General features: G+C 38.9%; 1 protein-coding gene across 3 annotated transcripts; it reads left to right on the plus strand.

Annotated features, from left to right (window-relative positions):
- The first annotated feature begins 20 nt into the window (after window positions 1-20).
- On the plus strand, window positions 21-17,485 carry LOC117815102 (cyclic nucleotide-gated cation channel beta-1-like). Of its 3 annotated transcripts, XM_034686797.1 has the most exons (24): window positions 23-313; window positions 2,359-2,396; window positions 2,513-2,652; window positions 2,933-2,963; window positions 3,190-3,934; window positions 4,536-4,728; window positions 4,951-4,965; window positions 6,826-6,861; window positions 7,659-7,757; window positions 7,883-8,037; window positions 8,394-8,621; window positions 8,816-9,024; window positions 10,013-10,063; window positions 10,184-10,270; window positions 10,520-10,584; window positions 10,715-10,837; window positions 11,097-11,238; window positions 13,281-13,440; window positions 14,088-14,185; window positions 14,322-14,405; window positions 14,523-14,641; window positions 14,845-14,991; window positions 15,176-15,374; window positions 15,464-17,485. In XM_034686797.1, exons 5-24 carry the CDS (start codon window positions 3,610-3,612, stop codon window positions 15,620-15,622), a joined length of 2,694 nt encoding a protein of 897 aa, XP_034542688.1. In that variant the 5' UTR covers window positions 23-313; window positions 2,359-2,396; window positions 2,513-2,652; window positions 2,933-2,963; window positions 3,190-3,609; the 3' UTR covers window positions 15,623-17,485. The 3 variants fall into 3 exon arrangements, with proteins under 3 accessions (XP_034542690.1, XP_034542688.1, XP_034542689.1); XM_034686798.1 differs by lacking the exon at window positions 4,951-4,965; XM_034686799.1 differs by lacking the exons at window positions 15,176-15,374; window positions 15,464-17,485 and having other exon boundaries at window positions 21-313; window positions 14,828-14,930.
- The last annotated feature ends 1,078 nt before the right edge of the window (window positions 17,486-18,563 follow it).

The following is an 18,563-nucleotide window of genomic DNA, read 5'->3' on the forward strand; positions in this document are numbered from 1 at the left end:
TCTTTTCCGCGTGCTGCCTCAGCATCACACTACCCTGCCATAGCAACCGTAGCTTCCCTTGGCAACAACCGACCCCCCACCTCCGCCCCCTGCCCTCCTCTCAACGGTTCCCCCGGTAACAGAGTGCACCTGCTGCTGCTGCTGCTGCTGCTGCTGCTGGAGTCGCAGGAAAAATGATGGACGACGGTGTTCTGAAATATATCACCTGTTGTTTCTCCAACATTCTTAAAATCTTCTCCGCCGAGCGCGTGGAACTTGACACGTTTCGATGTTCGTGGACTATCAAAGGTTAACGTGCGTGTAGTTGGAGACCGTAAGTCACGTTATCTTGTTTTAAAAACATCGTTGTGAGAGAGTTTAATAAGGAAATACTTTATATCATTTATGAGCTGTCGCCGTTTATTTAACCTCTGAATTTATCATCTTCAAAAGGAGAAACAAACAAGGATAATTAAGGTTACATTCCTGTTATTATTCCTGTTTATGATAACAACGGAGGGGAAACATTTTGTACTACCTTTAGCCATCAATAAGTGACGTCATGTTTCGATACAGAAACATGTCGTAAAAAGAAAATAAAAGAAAGTAAAAACATATTTAAAAATATAATACAATTAAAAACATAAAAAAAATTAAAAATTAAAAAAATGTGTAATCATAATCAATTAGGGGCTGCTAGGTGATGCGGCGGGTAGCGCTGTTGCCCCACAGCGAGAAGGTTCCTGGTTCGAGTTCCTGCCCGGGCAGGTGCCTTTCTGTGTGGAGTTTGCATGTTCTCCCGTGCATGCGTGGGTTCTCTCCGGATACTCCGGCTTCCTCTCACAGTCCAAAAAAACATGCTCACCAGGTGAATTGGTCACTCTAAATTGCCCGTAGGTGTGAGTGTGTGAGTGTGGATGGATGGATGGATGGATGGATGGACCTGTCTTGATTATTGGTGTATTCAGGCTAACAGTAATGCAATAATTGGGAAAGAGAACAAAATATCACACAAAAAAGGCACAATTTTGATTAATTTGAGTTCAGTTTATAAATCATTAACCAATTTTATTGCATTATTTGCAAGTAATGTACCAATTGAGAAAAAATTGGGTTCAAAAAATGTAAATATTTATTCATTTATTTACTTTTTTAATATTAAAGCTTGGGTTGGTAGTCAGATTTAGATACACTTTTTGTTTTACTGGTTAAAATGATCTTTATGTCCCGATGACATCAATACATAATGTGTTCTTAAAAAAGAGTGAAAAAAAGCGGCTATCTACAGCCGGAGTAAACCTGGGAAAACACCAACCAATCCCTGCCATCAGGAGCCAAATGATGAAACCAATCAAATCCCGTCCTGCCGTTCTGCCCACCTCCTGCAAAGCGTACATTTCATGTTTGTTTGTGTTTTTAACTTTCACTATGAGAATGTTTTGGTGTTTTTTTACCGCTGAGTAAGACATGAGTGGAAGTAGTGTAAAATACAAACAATGTGCTGAGGGCCGGTTTTGAATAGAGTCACCATCATATGGTCGTGAATCAGCGACGCTCGTGCATCTGAGCGGGGGGCGTCGTTTTGGAGGAGCTCCGAGGGGAGGAGGGGAAGGGGTTAGACAGAGTCCTGAGGAAACGCTACATTCAAATTCATGCTAGTTTTCGGTGACTACCAACCCTAGCTTTAATATACAATATTAAAAATATTGATTATTGATTGATTGATTAATAATTGATTATCATTATTATTTATTTTCTAATAATTTTATTTCATAATATTTTATATTACTTTTTGTAATATTTTCCCCATTAGTCAAGAACATCAAATAAATCTTTGAAGTCAGGCTTACGTTACACTATCTTTGAGTAAGCCCAAATTCAACTGGACCACCTTACAAAGTCATTTTTAATTTTATATTCTCTCACTTAAAATATGTACATTTGTTTTTAATTGACTGCCTCAAAAGTTTTGTATCTGCTTTATAATAACAAACTCAAAGAGAAGCATTTTTCAGTGCACTCACACAGTCCAACAGAACCCCCCTGTTTTGATGACGTAAATATTAAAACATGGGGCTTACTAGCTTGCCATCATTAATTGATGTGATCCAACACATATTTGAGCTCCTGCAATCAGTGAGTGCAATAAGCTGATACCAGTCGACATTAATTGGAGACATGACATATTCAACATAAACTAATCACATAGGAGTATAAAACAGATATTTACCCTCATACTATAGTACTCTTTTAATACAAGTTGTTATTATTTGTTGGGACAAGTAACATTGTCTGCTGAACAGTGGATCAGTGCTCAACAATGCCAGACAGCCAATCCATCAATTCTTAAACTATTTTGTCTCCTGTCTTTCCCTCCAGAGAGGAACAGAGCCCTGGTGACGAGAGGTCTGGAAAAGGTAGGTTTTTATATCTCCTACATCTTATTCATCCCAGTATATTTATATCATACCTAGATCAGTACTGACAGGTGTATGTTAATGACTGATATTTGATTTAATAATCAAAAATGTAGAGCTGCAGCGGACCTCCACCTCTCCGCCTCTAAGTCCTGAACCAAAGCAAGACACCAACAACATTTCAGAAGCGGAGCCTGTAACCCAGCAGCCACAGAAAACAAAGGAAGACGGTGACTCTGACAGAGCCAGTGAAAAGGTAAAGACCACCTCATGAAATATATGTGGCTGTTACACCTAATAATGTTCATTTAGCTTCCTGTGGCCCCTGACTTTATCATAGCCATAAACATTTCCTTTTCCCAACTCCAGTCTCCAGAAGTATAAAACAGAACTTTCTTACATTGCTGATATGTTAGCCAGAAATCCTTCATCCCTTTTCTCCTTCCTTGCTTTCAGGTTTAGATAATTCACACCATTTATATTTCTATAAAATCACTGATATGAACATGTTTTGTATGCTTGGTATTTTTTTGTAGGACGAGGAAGGCACTGAGCAAGGCTGTGGTGGTAAGTACTATTCTCTTTTTCTACCTTTTTTCTCCCTTTGTTAGAACAACCTTGCACAGTTACAGTACACGCTGCTTTCTGACTCCGGATGATAACCATGATGTTTTTCATCTAGAAGACATCTGACACTGTAATACATGCTGACCACACAGCTTTTGACCTTTGACTCTCTTCATCTCACGCCTTGCTTGTGTTCTTCCTGAATGTGAATCTGTCTTCTCTATAGCTCCAGTCAGCTGTGATGCATTCAAGAGCTGCCTGATGCGCATTCCTCACACCTCTGAGTGCCTGGGCAACATCAACGCATACTTCAAAGAGAACGGCATTTCTCCTCCCAAAGTACCCTCCATGCCTGAACTACCAAAACAGCTTTCTGACGTTACCAAGTACTTACCTCGCCTACCCTCTTTACCCCCTGAACTGCGACAAGAGTTATCACAGATCCGACTCACACAGGTCCCCCGAAATATTGCCACAACTCTTACAGAGCTCTTACCCAAGAACTCTGACGGTTCGGTCGGCCCCACTCTGTCCAGTCTTTCCCAGAGCCTTTCGACCATCCCGGAGAAGGTATCCCAGTTCCCCTCACGGACGCAGCAGTATTTCCTCAACATCCAAAACCGCCTTAACAGCCTCATGCCACAAGATGCCTAAGAAACAACAACAACAACAACAGCAAAAACAAAAGCAAGAAAAAAATCAGCAAGATGTCGAGCTCAACCGGCTTGTCCGACACTCCCCTCTCCCTCCTCCTCCTCACCATCCCCAGCTCAGGTCCCGCTCTCCATCTCCATCCTCCCCCAATGGTAGTGCTCTCGAGCTGCCCAATGTGCCATCCTACCCGCGCCTGCCTCCGATCGTAAGTCCCCCATCACGGCAGCTGAACTCCCCCTCCCGCCAGCTGTCCGGTCTCTCCAACCCAGCATTCTTCATTGAAGATGACTCAGAGGTTTCAGCAAAAAGACATGCAGGTGAATGGTTGGTTTTGTTGAGAGATCAGAACCTGAACGCTTCAATTTTAACAAACTATTCTATTGTAACTAATAGTATCAGAATAAACCTCTCATTTTTGAATAAAGAATAGCTGATTGTCAATATGCTTTTAAAAAAAAAACAAAATACAAATCAGTTCTTCTCTGACTTTCCTGACCATGTTTTCAAGACTGAATGTCCCCCTGGAAATAGTTGAACATATTTTGTGTTGTTATAGTTTTTTGTTTTTGTCTCTTTCTGATATTTTAAAATAAGTTTGAATAAGTTTAAGTGTAATGTGAACAAAAATATTGAATAGAGCTGCTCATGCATATCCTAAAATCATGTAACTATCTCGTTGGTGACAACACTTGGTTCATTTAACAGTAAAAAAAAATGCATTTATCGGCTTCCCTCTATCTCCACTCAGCTGTGCTGAAGTCTGTAGCAGTCTGCGTACAGTATACAAGAAAAGAACCGCTCAGACTCTTAAAATATATTTTGTTTATAATAATTCTGCATTATCCTGAACTAAGTGGTTTGGGCATTGAAATACTTCTACGACACATCTTACATTATTTGTACTTCCCCTCTCCCCAGAGAGCTCAAGCCTTAGCCTTCGTCCAGCAGTCAACGTAGAGGATGTGGACTCAGACCATGAGAAGCGACGAGATGGAGAAGCAGCATCAGGAGGAAAGGTTGAACTTAGAACCATCCCCCACATCTTAACCCCCCAGGACCCCAAAATCACAACCCTGACTGTTCCTGTGACCCCTTCAGGAGGTCGTCAAAGGTAAGAATGGCTATTTATAGTATTTATCATACCTGTGCTGCAACATGTTGTATATCATACAATGTTTATAATATTACTTCTACTTTGACTTCACATTTAGTTTTGTAAAAAGAGCTTAATGCAGAGTGATACGAGGAATGATTTTCCTGTTTAAACACTTCTTAATCTGCGTGTGTATTGAATATTTCAATCTTTTCTCTCCCTTTGTGCTTTAATCTACAGCAAAGGAGATAAAGAGTAAGCAACTGCATGGATTTTTGAGTTGGTATTGTTATTCCTTGTCTACAGTCATTCTTCCTTTCTTCAGTAGCACACCACACACACAATAGAGCCAGACTGATATTTGATTTTGAGACAGATATCAAACCAATATTAGAGAGGTAAAAATAATTGTCAGGTGATATGGCAGCTGATAGAATGAGATGAAAGTCAACTTTTTGGGGTATTTGTTTAGATTTTGCTCCATTTTGCATCTTCCTTAGAATAATAACTTTGGTGAAGAGTCTCAGTCCCAGTGTTGACAACTGTCTACTCATTGAATCACTGCTCCATGTCTTGCAGACACTGTTGCAAATATTGTTAACAAGCCACTCTGCAGAACCTATTACTTTACAACACCATTCATAAATCATCCTTAGCGATACATTTTGCATAATATTTTCTGTCTACATAATTTCATACGGACATATTGGGTAATCATGCATGTGATTGGCAATAAATCAGTAACAGGCCCATATCGTGAGCTCGAAAAAACAACAACCATGTGCAGCAAGTCTTGCATTTCATATAAGACACACTTAAGATTTAACTTCACTAAGTTATTGAGGTTACATCAGTACACAAGCTTCTCTGGCAAGTTCAGTGTTTTCATCCAGAATGATTCCAAGTAGAGATCACAACACCCCGTTTTTATTGGATATTTTAGATTCAACACATCTGCAGTTAACATAAAAAGTATATGAATGATAGATTTATATGTCTATCATTATTCATGACTTTAATTAATCATTCAATTGATCATACTTGAGTTAAACTCCTCACCTTGTCCAAGTGTTTTGTGTCATTTAAGATGGATCTGCTGCCCTCTGCTGTCACAGTTAGCAGAAGCATTGTGATGGTCTGTCTTACAGAAAACCAGGAGTACTGCTGAAGGAAAGTACGGATGATTAAATACATTTTATTTTCTCTGTTTTCTCAAGATAACCAGTTGATTTCACTTTCTTTCTCAAGATCTCACCGTATTTTTCTCGAGATAACAAAAAAAAAAGTTGAGATCTTGAGGAAACTGAGAAAATAAAATGTATTTAATCATGCTCTTTTAGGGCTTCCGTACTAGAAATAAAAGGAGCACATTTATACATATGGTAACCAAGTAACTTCAGGTAATAGGAAAGGCCAGTTTTCAGTTTCTTTAATTGTTTTGTTTTTTGTTTTTTTTCCCAAACATTGTTTAGAACATTTTTCCTGAGTAAAGAATAAAAAGACATTTTGTTACGTGACATTTACCTGGTTGAAGATCAAAAACACAAAAAACAAGCTTCGTTCTCTGGATAAAATGAGATAAATTATCCCATTATCACTAGAAAAATAAGTCGAGATCTCAAGATAACAAAATCAACTTGTTATCTCGAGAAAACTGAGAAAATAAAATGTATTTAATCATGTCCTTTTAGGGCTTACGTAGGAAAATGACATATTGTCCCAAATCTTTTCTGGCAGTTAAAGACATCAAAGATGCACTTACACAAACTAGCACAGTGCTAGATCACAGATGGTATACCACATGAGTTATTATGGAGCTGAAACCCTCTGTAAGACATGGAGCATTGCTTTAGTTGCAAGTACAGATTATTTTTGTTGCATGGCTTGAGAGCAGATTTACGTACTTGTGTTTACTGCAATGTCCTTGTCACCGACCTGTAGAGTGTTGTTGTGGGTGATAACTTTCATTGGTTTGCAAAAGTTTCTTTGATTAGTATCATTGTCCTTGACACATCACTCACAAACCCTCTCTTTCTTTCTCTCTCTCTCTCTCTCTCTCTCTCTCTCTCTCTCTCTCTCTCTCTGGAACACGAACACACTGAAAACCATGGACAGTAGTGGAAGGAATCGTAGGACTATCTGGACAAAGATGTAAGTCAGCCATGTCTTCAATAATAATGTATTACTTCAATCAATCAAGCTTTATTTATATAGCACCTTTCATACAAATCAAATACAACTCAAAGTGCTTTACAGTGATTGAAAACAAGAAAGAAGCAGAAATAAAATAATGGTAAGACATATAAAAAAAACAAAAAATGTATTTTAAAATAGAGACTAATGCTCACCAACAGCAATAAAATATGTGTAATTAAGAATATAAATAGTTTAAATAAATACATTAAAAAAGGGGTAAGGATGAGAGTTGAAAATAAAATAAAATGAAGGCTAAAAATATCAATAAAACTGAGTAGATAAATAAAACAAATGGTTCAAATAAAAAAATAAAATAAAAGAACATTAAAATCAATACAATAGTTAAAAGTAAAGTAATAAAATTGTTAAACCCTACATAAAAGCCAGACTGAATAAATACATTTTCAGTTTACGTTTAAAAGTCTCAGTATCTCCAGCTCCTCTCAGATCCTCCTCAAAGCATTGGTACATTTTTATACACACATGGTGCTGCTCAGTCAGAATTATATTTACTTACACATACAATATCATGAATTAATCCATATGAATTTTTCATTTACTCATTCCATAATCATCTTAAGAGTTTAATTTTACTCCTCTTAATCACAGATACAAATAGAGCATGAAAACATGGAGTCTTTTCTCATTTACAGACGACATGATGAACAGTAGAGTCACATAACTGTTGATTTGCATCCTGCCAAGACAAAAGAGTCGAAAATTCAAATTCAAAAGTCGATTTAATTCAACAGACAGAGGCTGAGCTCTCAAAGTGAAGATGATGATGATGAAGGAAACACTCCAGTAAGAGCCTGGCCCAGTCAGTCCAGCCTGCACAGCACAGATGACATGTAAGCACTACTCACACACACACACACAAACATGCATACATTCACAACAACAAGGTGTGTAATGTTATCTGGACATGTAGCATAAAGGATGTTCAAAGTACAGTAAAATATATATTTTCTTCAAGACTTAAAGAACGTCCAGCGTCTGCAGCCAGTCAGACCAGCACAGTGGTTAATGAACGCCTCCAGGAGCTGGTCCGGATGTTTAAGGAGAGAACAGAGAAAGCCAAGGAGAAACTCATTGACCCTGACAGCTCAGATGAAGACAGTGTCGTCCCCTGTGAGTCTCTGCTGTTTTATTTCTTTTATCTTCTACCTGCACACACACAAACATGCCGAAACACACACAAACACCTTGCGCCATCAGTTTGTCTGTAGTTTGATAGATAGCATTAAACATTATCCACAAAAAGGATAGACACACAGAGCTGAGAGGAAGACGCTGATCATAAGAGGAAGCAACTCCTCCGGACACCAACCGCTCAGCTTTTCCCCTGTCATATCTTGCGTTGCACCTTGAGTGTCCCTCTACGAACATTGAGTGTTTTGATTACTGCTGCCCAGAATGGGTGTGGCTTGAGGATGGGCCAAGCAACTCACGGTGCTGTTCTGACCTTTTGCTCTCTTCCCCTGCAGCTCCTCCTCAGGCTCCAGCTCCTCAGCCTGCTCCTAGTACTCAATCCACAAATGGGGGAGAGAGGGAGGCGCAAGAAGGTCCTTCAGGAGAAAAAGAAGTAGAAGGAGAAGGTGTTGGAGTTCAGGATAGGGAAGTGGAGGAGCAGGCTAAGCGTTGCTGCAAAGCCCCTCGCTGGATACGAGCCTGTGTGCACTACCGCTTCCCTGCCAGCATCGATCCTTTTACCAGTGAGAACCACGCCACACAGTCTGTTCAGTAGAATCTGATTTATCCAAACTATTCAGAAGTGATTGACAAAACTCTCAACCGATGAGTACCAACATAAACCAAATTATTTAAATACATTCATAAGATAAAACTTAATTTACTCATGATTGATTCCCTCAATATCGCCATGCTTTCATCTTTGTCTCTCTGTCAGATCTTATGTATGTGCTGTGGATGTTATTGGTCTCTCTGGCGTGGAACTGGAACGTGTGGTTCATCCCTGTGCGCTGGGCCTTCCCCTACCAGACTCCAAATAATATTTACTACTGGCTGCTGACGGACTACCTGTGTGACCTCATTTACATCCTGGACATCACCATCTTCCAACCTCGCCTGCAGTTTATTCGTGGTGGAGACATAGTGGTGAGTGAGACACTGCCGACCTAAGAGAAGACAAAACAAAATAACATAACATAACAAAACATAGCAAAATGTAACGTAACATAACATAACAAAACAAAACATAACATAATATAACATAACATAACATATCAAAACATAGCAAAATGTAACGTAACATAACATAACAAAACAAAACATAACATAATATAACATAACATAACATATCAAAACATAACATAATATAACATAACATAACATAACATATCAAAACATAGCAAAATGTAACGTAACATAACATAACAAAACAAAACATAACATGATATAACATGATATAACATAACATAACATATCAAAACATAGCAAAATGTAACGTAACATAACGTAGCGTAACGCAACTCAACGCGACATAACATAACATAGCATAACTTAACATAACGTCACGTCACGTCATGTCACGTCACGTAACTTAACTGAACTTAACATAACAAAGAGCAAAGCACAGTGTAATGTATTGTCCTTATGAAAGCCTGTATTGCATGGAGACCCATAATGCACTCTCCACATGTTGAATTGCACTGTACTAATAAGACACTCTGTGCATGTATAACATATTGCTCTATGACAGCCATGTGTTATAAGTTATTGAGAAGTTAATGGACATTGGCCAGAATGAGTGTTTTTGAGGGTTCAGCCTGCTCCTCGGGACCCTGAACCTCCTTCCAGAAAGTGGAAGTTTGAAATCTTGGTGTAAGATGTGAGTTGGGTCTTACACAACTTCTGTGCCTGTCTGATAAACCTGATGGTTTCTAACCCTTGTAATCTTCAGTGAACAGAACAGCATCTCTTAGTAGGGGATCTAAAGGTCTAAATATCTGAAGGCAGCTTGAGAGGGAGCAAAAATAAATAGTAAATAAAAAAGAGTAACTCACTTTTCAAATAGACATTATTGTCAAATGAAGAATTCACCTACCAGGATCATTGTTCATATCTAGGTTTGTTGTTTTTACAGAGTGACAAAAAGGAGATGAGAAAGAATTACATGAAAACCAAACGCTTCAAAGTAAGTAACTCATGATGAATGAAATTCAACTTGTTTAGGTTTCCTTCAGAGACTTTAACATAATTCTCATTGGATCGATCATTGAAGCATTTAGTTAGTTTATCTGTCTTTTTTTTGCAGTTTGATGTAGTCAGCCTTGTACCGCTGGAGATCTTCTACTTTAAAACTGGTGTCAACCCTCTGCTACGCTTACCCAGACTGCTGAAGGTGAGCTTCATTGTTGTAATTTCATATTTCCACTTACTGACACACTGCAGATTGTCATGGTACAAACATTTTAGCAATCACCACTTTTTTTTTTGCAAGGATTAAAAAATCAAACACACCGAGCCACACATGACAATGTCACACTAACAGAAACAGACATTATTAGTTTGTATAGTAGATGTCATTTATCTAGATAATTCAAATCATTGATAGTTAATATTTCCATGCTCTCTATCAACACCTCTTTAGATCAACTCCTTTTTTGAATTCAACGAGCGTCTGGAGGCCATCTTGACCAAAGCCTTCATCTACAGGTCAGCTGACACCTGATAGTTCCTCTGACCTTCACCTAAGTCACTCCTTTTATCTCTCATTATGTCTTTAACCTTTCTAAATGTATCTGCTATTCACCTCATAATAAATGTGTCATTGTCCATCTCTCAGGGTGATCCGCACCACTACCTATCTCCTATACTGTCTCCACTGTAATGCCTGTCTATACTACTGGGGCTCTGCCTTCACAGGACTGGGATCGACCAAGTGGGTGTACAACGGCGAAGGAAACAGGTCTGTGAAAAACACACTAACAAGTGAGGGTCTGTTTTTGTGCTGAAGATTAGGACAGAGGTGTAAAGGTGATTGATTGTTACACTGCTGTTAGAACACGAACAAGGCCAGGCTGCTTCCTGATGTTGAATTATTTTGAGCCTCTGTTCACTCCAACCATCCAGAGTAAATCTCATGTTCTGACTTTTGACATATCTTTAACATTATTCAAACTCTATTCTGTGTCTTTATAACGCTTCACGTCTTTGTCTCTGCACAGTTACATCCGCTGTTACTACTTTGCGGTGAAGACCTTAATCACCATCGGTGGTCTGCCAGACCCCACCACCCTGTTTGAGATCGTCTTCCAGCTCATCAACTACTTTGTTGGAGTCTTTGCATTCTCCATCATGATTGGACAGGTGTGTTGATGTAATGTAGACACTCATTCCTTTTTAACACTCAGGGCCTGATCTACTAAAGGTTTGCGTGTTTAAAAACACGTACAAACGTGATAGCGCATGCAAAGCTGACGTACTAACCGGGAGCACTGAGGATTGCGTCTGTCAAATGAGCAAAACAGCCCGCGCAATCCATTTAGCGTGTTTGCCTTCATGAATATGCGGGATACATGCAGATTATCAGAATGCGCAAAATACTGGGAGGAGGAGATACAAATGTAAACATTTAGCACACGCAATGTGATTTATCAAACCTAAAACCGATTGCGGTCAGTGTTTTTGTGTCTATATTTAGCACGTTTGAAAGGCAGGTGCAAACTGGCACAGTGTTACGCACAAATGGCTGTGATCATTGTGGTCACTGAGCTGATTTGAGGAGCGCGGCGGGGATTGTCAGACATCTGATGAAGATTCTCCATTTAAGAAAAAAGAGATTCTTATTTTTTACAGGGAAAACACTTTTCAAATAATGAAATCACTTTTTTTTCCATTCTTCCAAATCGTGTTTCTTCTGGCAACGCTGAGATGTCTCTGCTGGAGTTCACTGATGTGTTTATTTGCCTCCTCCACCAAGACCTCCAACTCCATGGCTTCAAACTTCATTTATCGTTTACGGCCACTCTGCCCTCCCAAACTCTCCATGGTGACAGCCGGTAGCACGCGCAAAATCCTCATTTAAAGCTGGGGTTGGTAATCAGATTTAGATACACTTTTTGTTATACTGGTTAAAATGATCTTTATGTCCTGATGGCAATCATTACATGATGTGTTCTTAAAAAAGAAAGAAGAAAAGCTGCTATCTTCAGCCAGAGTAAACCTGGGAAAACACCAACCAATCAGCCTTTTTTGGGTGCCAAAATTTTAAACCATTCAAATCCCGTCCTGCCGTTCTGCCCGCCTCCTACGCGTACATTTCCCCGGCGTGTACTCCTCGTCCCCGTCTCCTGCCTCTGCTTCCCCTGACTCTACTGACTGCCCCTCTCGCTCAACCTTGGGCCTGTCCCCTCTGACCAGACGAGGTGCTTTGCTCAGGGCTGTAGTCCGGATCAGAGTCTAAAAAGCTCTCATCACGGGGCTCTGACAAGCAGAAGAATGAATGACATTTAGTAAGTCCTACAGAAATATATATTTATTGTAGCGTCCGTCCGGACGCTGTAGGGATGACGAGCCGATTCGTGAACACGTTGATCTTTAATAACCAGTCACTGTCGGCCGTGATCACGACAACCAACAAAGCAACAATCAATGTTTGAATGAATGAAGAACTTCTCCTCTTGTCTCTCCTCTCTCCCGCTCACACACTCTACACCTCTCCTGATGCCTTCACTGACCGTGAACACTGTAGGAATTAAGAACATCTACACTGAACACGTTTAACAAACAGTAGAGCTGTTACAGTATTATATATGTGTTATAACTTTTCTCCTGATATCGTGTCACTGGTACAACTGGATAATGCTAGCATGATAGTTGTGAGTACTAACAGCAGCCATGTTTGTTTGTGTTTTTAACTTTCACTATGATAATGTTTTGGTGGCGACCGGTTTTGAATCAGTCACCATCATATGGTCGCAAGTCAGCGGGGCTCGTGCATGTGAGCGCGGGGGGGGGGGCGTCATTTTGGAGGAGATCTGAGGGAGGAGGGGGGGGGTTAGACCGGGTTAGACGGAGTCCTGAGGAAATGCTACATTCAAATTCATGCTAGTTTTCCGAGACTGCCAACCCCAGCTTTAAGGGCGGTCCACACCACTTTTGCACATGTTATCATTTGCGCACGCAGTCATAGTAGATCACCTGCAACACGCCCAGAAATAGCACGTGCAATTGTTTTGTTTGCACATGCAATTTAGCACTTGTTATTTGGGATCTTAGTAGATCAGACCCTAAGTTTGTTAAACAAAGCTCCAGTGTGTTATTTTAATATTTACGACAATGAGACACTAATCCTTCCGATGTTTCAATTTAACTCTTTGTATGACTTCTTTTGCTCTCATGTGCTCCAGATGCGTGATGTGGTTGGTGCAGCCACGGCCGGTCAGACCTACTACCGCACATGTATGGACAACACTATTAAATACATGTCTTCTTATCGCATCCCCAAAGATGTCCAGAACCGCGTCAAAACCTGGTACAACTACACCTGGCAATCGCAAGGCATGCTGGGTAAGGAGAGCACCATGTTTTCATGCACTCCTTAAACCTCAACTCTCAACTCAACTCATTTTTATTTATATAGAACCTTTCCTACATTCAAGCATGCAGCCCAAAGTGCTTCACAAAAGAACAGAGACAGAAAACAACAGCAACAGATAACATGATACAAGGCTAATACAAGAGAGAGGAATATGATATGAAATAGTTTAAAATAAAAATTTAATTAAATAAATCAAAATAAAATAAAATAAAATACATTAATAAAATAATATAAAATTAAATTAAATTAAATTAAATAAACACCATGAAAATTAAAATAAATACAATTAAATTAAAATATTTAAGAAGAAGATAGAATAAGATAGAATTCAGAGAAGATAGAATAAAAATAGAATAAATAAAAACTGATGCTAAAACAATGGCCATAAAAGTAATACAAGTAATAAAGCAGTCCAGGGAGAAAAGGAAATTAAAAGCCAGATTAAAAAGATACGTCTTTAGTTAACTTTTAAAAACACCCAGAGAGTTCATCGTTTTGGTGCAGAAAGCTCTCTGGCCAGCGCTTGTGAGGGACTCATAATGAACATTTAAAAGGGAAGCATTCAACCACCTGTGACCTTTTAGTTATGTGATAAATCTTGTTATCTTCTTTTCAGATGAGCAGGAGCTGCTGACTCAGCTGCCAGATAAAATGCGTCTGGACATTGCTATAGATGTCAACTACTCCATCGTCAGCAAAGTCCCACTTTTTCAGGTAGGAAGACCCTTAATAAAAAAAAACACTGACATACACAAAAACACATAAAAACAAAAGTATACTTGAATGACATTGATGATCTAAAACATACAGTGCAGACAGTCAGACATTATGATGTTTCCATCCTCTGCAGGGTTGTGACAGACAGATGATCTTTGACATGCTCAAAAGCCTTCGCTCTGTTGTTTACCTACCCGGGGATTACGTTTGTAAAAAGGTACTTCATGCAAACTTGCCAAAAAGAGAAAACTACACATGGATTGTTTCTTTCTTTCTATATGTATCACTCCACCACTCTTATTCCTGCCTCTGCCCTTTTTCATGTCCTGCTCAGGGCGAGGTGGGTCGGGAGATGTACATCATCAAAGCGGGAGAGGTGCAGGTGGTTGGAGGACCAGATGGGAAGACAGTGTTTGTCACTCTGAGAGCAGGATCGGTCTTTGGAGAGATCAGGTAAAGAGATTTTGAGGTGGTACTATTTTTGCCATCTATGACAAATAAATTAGAACTGGAGCAAATGTTGGTTCTGAAACGTTTCTATTTATTTACATGAAATTTAAAAAAAACACTTTTTTCTGTACTCTCCCTTTTCTGAACTTGAAATATCAAATGTGGCATGAAATGTCCTTTTCAACCCAGATTTCTCTGATTGGCAGTTTGCTTGCAGTGGGCGGGGGTAACAGGCGCACAGCAAATGTAATCGCTCATGGTTTTGCCAATCTCTTCATCCTGGACAAGAAAGACTTGAATGAGATCCTGGTTCACTATCCTGAGTCCAAGAAACTGCTCCGCAAGAAGGCCAGGTTAACTTTTTGTGCACCACACACACACACTCTTGCAAACCCAACAACAATAACTGTCGTCATCATTGCTGTGACTTCTGATTTTGTATTATAGATAAATTGACACCAACTGATTAAATTTAGACTTTTCTTGTTTGTAATCATCACACAAGTCTGACAGAAGTTACTGCTGTCTCAACCACAGGAAGATGCTAACGAAGGGAAAGAAACCTGAGCCCAAAGAAGAGCCGAAGGATCCCCCTCAGGTCCCTGCAGCCCCTGGGAGGCCAGAGACGCCCAAACTGCTGAGAGCAGCTCTGGAGATGACAGAGAGGTCATCTGGACTTAAAGGAGCTCTGGCTAAGGTCAAAGAGAAGACCAACAAGTCAAGTCTCTCGTTACAGGTGAACAACCAACCCCAGAGCAAATGAACACAAGCATAAGAAAGAGGGCATGCTCAATAAAGAAGGTTAATATCTTCTTTTCTTTACAGCCCTCAATTTCCTCCTCCCTGCCTCCCCCATCTCCCACCCCAAGCTCCGGACCCGACAGAGAGGCTGACACACCATCACCCATCTCCGCCACATTTCGATCTGCTTCTGCCTGCCACAACAACGACCCTGCGTTACAGAGCCGCTACAATGAAGACTAAATGCTCTCTGACAAAAGAGAGGAGGGAGTCGGTGAGGGTGAAAGGAACACGGGTGCAAAGAAGGGTAAAAGGGTCGTGAAAGGGATTAAAATAAAGATAAAAACTCAATTCAATTAAATTAAGTGTGAGCAACTGCATGGTCGGTAAGGTGGCTGTAAAAGGCAAAATTGAAAACTGAAGAGATCAAATAGGAAAATAGAGGAATACACAAAGCTAACTATAATTGCTGAATATCAGGTGAAATAAAAGAGAGGAGGGGTGTGTAAATTAACTTGCACTGAAACTATGATGTCTTAATCTCAGTCTAATCTGCTGAAGTTGTAAAGTTTGCAGAATTATCCAGAGAGCCCTGTATTCTCCTCTCATTCATGAAACATCCGACCAATTCTTTCATTACAGTCTCACTCTCTACATTATGCTGTGCAGCTGTGACGCTATTAAAAGAGTACGTACCCTGAAAACCCGGAAATGGTGTAGGCCAAAAAAAACCTGATTTATAAAACAGTTCGCACGCCGACTTTGCGCAATGTTCCGTTTATAAATCACACACTACCCGGATTTTTGCGCATTTAGTTCAGCCTCGTATTCTGCCCTTTCCACGCCCACATTCAACCATATATGGTCAATGCAAAGCACGCGTACGCCAGTTTCAGGCCCTTTTGTGTGCATACGCAACATTTATAAATGAGACCCCTATTCTTTATCAGAGATGTGTTTTATGTGAGAACAGCTACATCTAGTGGGCATCGCTGTCTGTCCTCACTTAAAAGTTAACTCCAGAATCGCTCTTCATTCGTCCTCCCTTTCCTTTGCACTCTTCTTTCGATCCCCACCCTCTGTGTTTCTCTTTACTCAGTTCAATATCTGATAATCTTATGAAGGAGCAAGCCATTTATCACCTGGTAACCACTACAGAATTCAAGCTTAATCCTAATCTACATTCAATTTACGTCAGTGAAGTTACTGTAGATACGATGAAGAGTGAAGTCTGAGTCGGGTGGCATATTGAAGCCATAACATTAAACTTTATACTAAACTCAACCTCTCTTAAAACATAAAACATGTTTTTGCTGTTGTTGTCTGCTACGTGTTTACAGATTTTTTGTAAACTTCAAAAGTGCAATTTTCTTTGTATGTTTTGTGTTGTGTTGGTGTCATTAGCTAGTCTGACACTGTACCAGTCTGGTGCAGCTATGTTAAAGCTGTAATAACATCATTACCCATACTTCCATCATAACATAATATACATACGAGTTAGTGTCAGGTCATCATATTATTCAAACAGTCTGTCTTAGACCTTCATTACTTCACACTGCAAGCTCAAACATCATGTAGTCTCTCGTTACCTCAAAACGTTACTCTAACACATCTTTATCAATATTTCACTTATCACGCACATGTAGTTTCATACAGTAATGTCAATTAACATTCACATTTCAAAACTCTTTTGTACACTAATGTAAATATATTTGTTTATGAGATTTAGATACATTTTCAGGTACGGTCACTGTAGTGACCTGCAGTGTCACCATGTTTATAAATGCAGTTAAATAAAGCTTAATGTCTAATGCGTACTGTTAATATGTTCCAGGGTTCAGAAGCGATGTAAACTTTTTCATTTTTGTATATATAGTTAAATAATTAATACATCAGTAGACGGACCCACAAACCAGCTAACCATACTGCCAGACAATCTGTAGAAAGGATAGTTATTGTTGTTTTCTCTGTGACTTTATATGTTTGAGGAGTGCTTGAAAAGTACTCAAAACATATGTACATATATGTTTGTGTTTATAATTTTGTATCACTGATGTAGCTCTGTCTTTTTGTGCATTTTGTTTAAATAAATGACTGTTACCAGCATGTTTGTTTAGAGTTTTATGTTACACCTAATCATGCCTAGACCTTAATCTGAACAGCATGGACTTAAACATATTTTTGGTGAACATGAGTGATCAACGCTCCTGGTGCCCTCAGGTCCGAAAGAAATTGCACTAAAGTGCGTCCTGGATTAAATAAAACATTACAAACTGCCTTCTCTGGTGCCCTTTCATTGTAAAAGGCATGAAAAAGTGCTCTCTTAATGCCCCTAAAATGTATAAAACGTTTAAAAAAGTGCCCTCTGAAATCCTTTTTGTTGGATTGAATGAACTAAAGTGCCCTTCGGATGCGCTTCCAGTGAATTAAATGTTAAAAAACACTATTTGTCACAAAAATACTCTTCACAATGCAGAGAATTAAGTTTCAATAATAATAATAATAATAACTTTATTTATATAGCACCTTTAAAAACAAATGTTTACAAAGTGCTTTGACAAACAAAGCATGACTAACATTAACAGACAGGGAGGAGGAATTTCAACAATTCAAAACAGAATACAACGCAAGAGGTTAGAAAGAATACACGTGAATTAAATAGAATGAACTTGTGTGACAATAGACCAATAAATCATTGTCTAAGAGATTTTTCAATCTCTTTATCAAGGATAAATAAATAAATAAATAAAAATTATAATAAAAAAACGAAGAAGTAAATAAAAGCATTAAAAGGACAATAAAAGAGGTTTTCAGAATAAGAGGATGACAACACATCGGATAAAATTAGAAAAGTGAAAAAGATAAATTAGGAACATTAAAAAATAAATGAAAAAATATATTTAAAATAATAAATAATCAAATAAAAGAATCAAATCAAACTAATAAAATAGAGTTTTAGATGCTCAATACCTGAGGGAAGACTACTTTTTTAAATCTTCATGGACGAGTGAAAAAACAAAAACAAACAAAAATCAAACACTACAATCCTGAAATGTAATGTAATAAACAAGGCGTTGATATTCACAATAAGACTTCTGACTGCATTTTTTCCTGTTATTTTTATTTTCATATCTGTTCTACTGTGCTCTAACTCAAGCTCACTCTGTAACTGTGTAGCCTACTA

The sequence above is a fragment of the Notolabrus celidotus genome, chromosome 6 (assembly GCF_009762535.1).
Source record: "Notolabrus celidotus isolate fNotCel1 chromosome 6, fNotCel1.pri, whole genome shotgun sequence".
Lineage (NCBI taxonomy): Eukaryota > Metazoa > Chordata > Actinopteri > Labriformes > Labridae > Notolabrus > Notolabrus celidotus.

Coding starts and splice junctions, on each gene's coding strand:
- LOC117815102 (XM_034686797.1), top strand. CDS start 3,610: ATGCCTAAGAAACAACAACAACAACAACAGCAAAAACAAAAGCAAGAA. Junction 6,862..7,658: donor AGGACTATCTGGACAAAGAT/GTAAGTCAGCCA, acceptor TTAATTCAACAG/ACAGAGGCTGAGCTCTCAAA. Junction 10,838..11,096: donor TACAACGGCGAAGGAAACAG/GTCTGTGAAAAA, acceptor GTCTCTGCACAG/TTACATCCGCTGTTACTACT.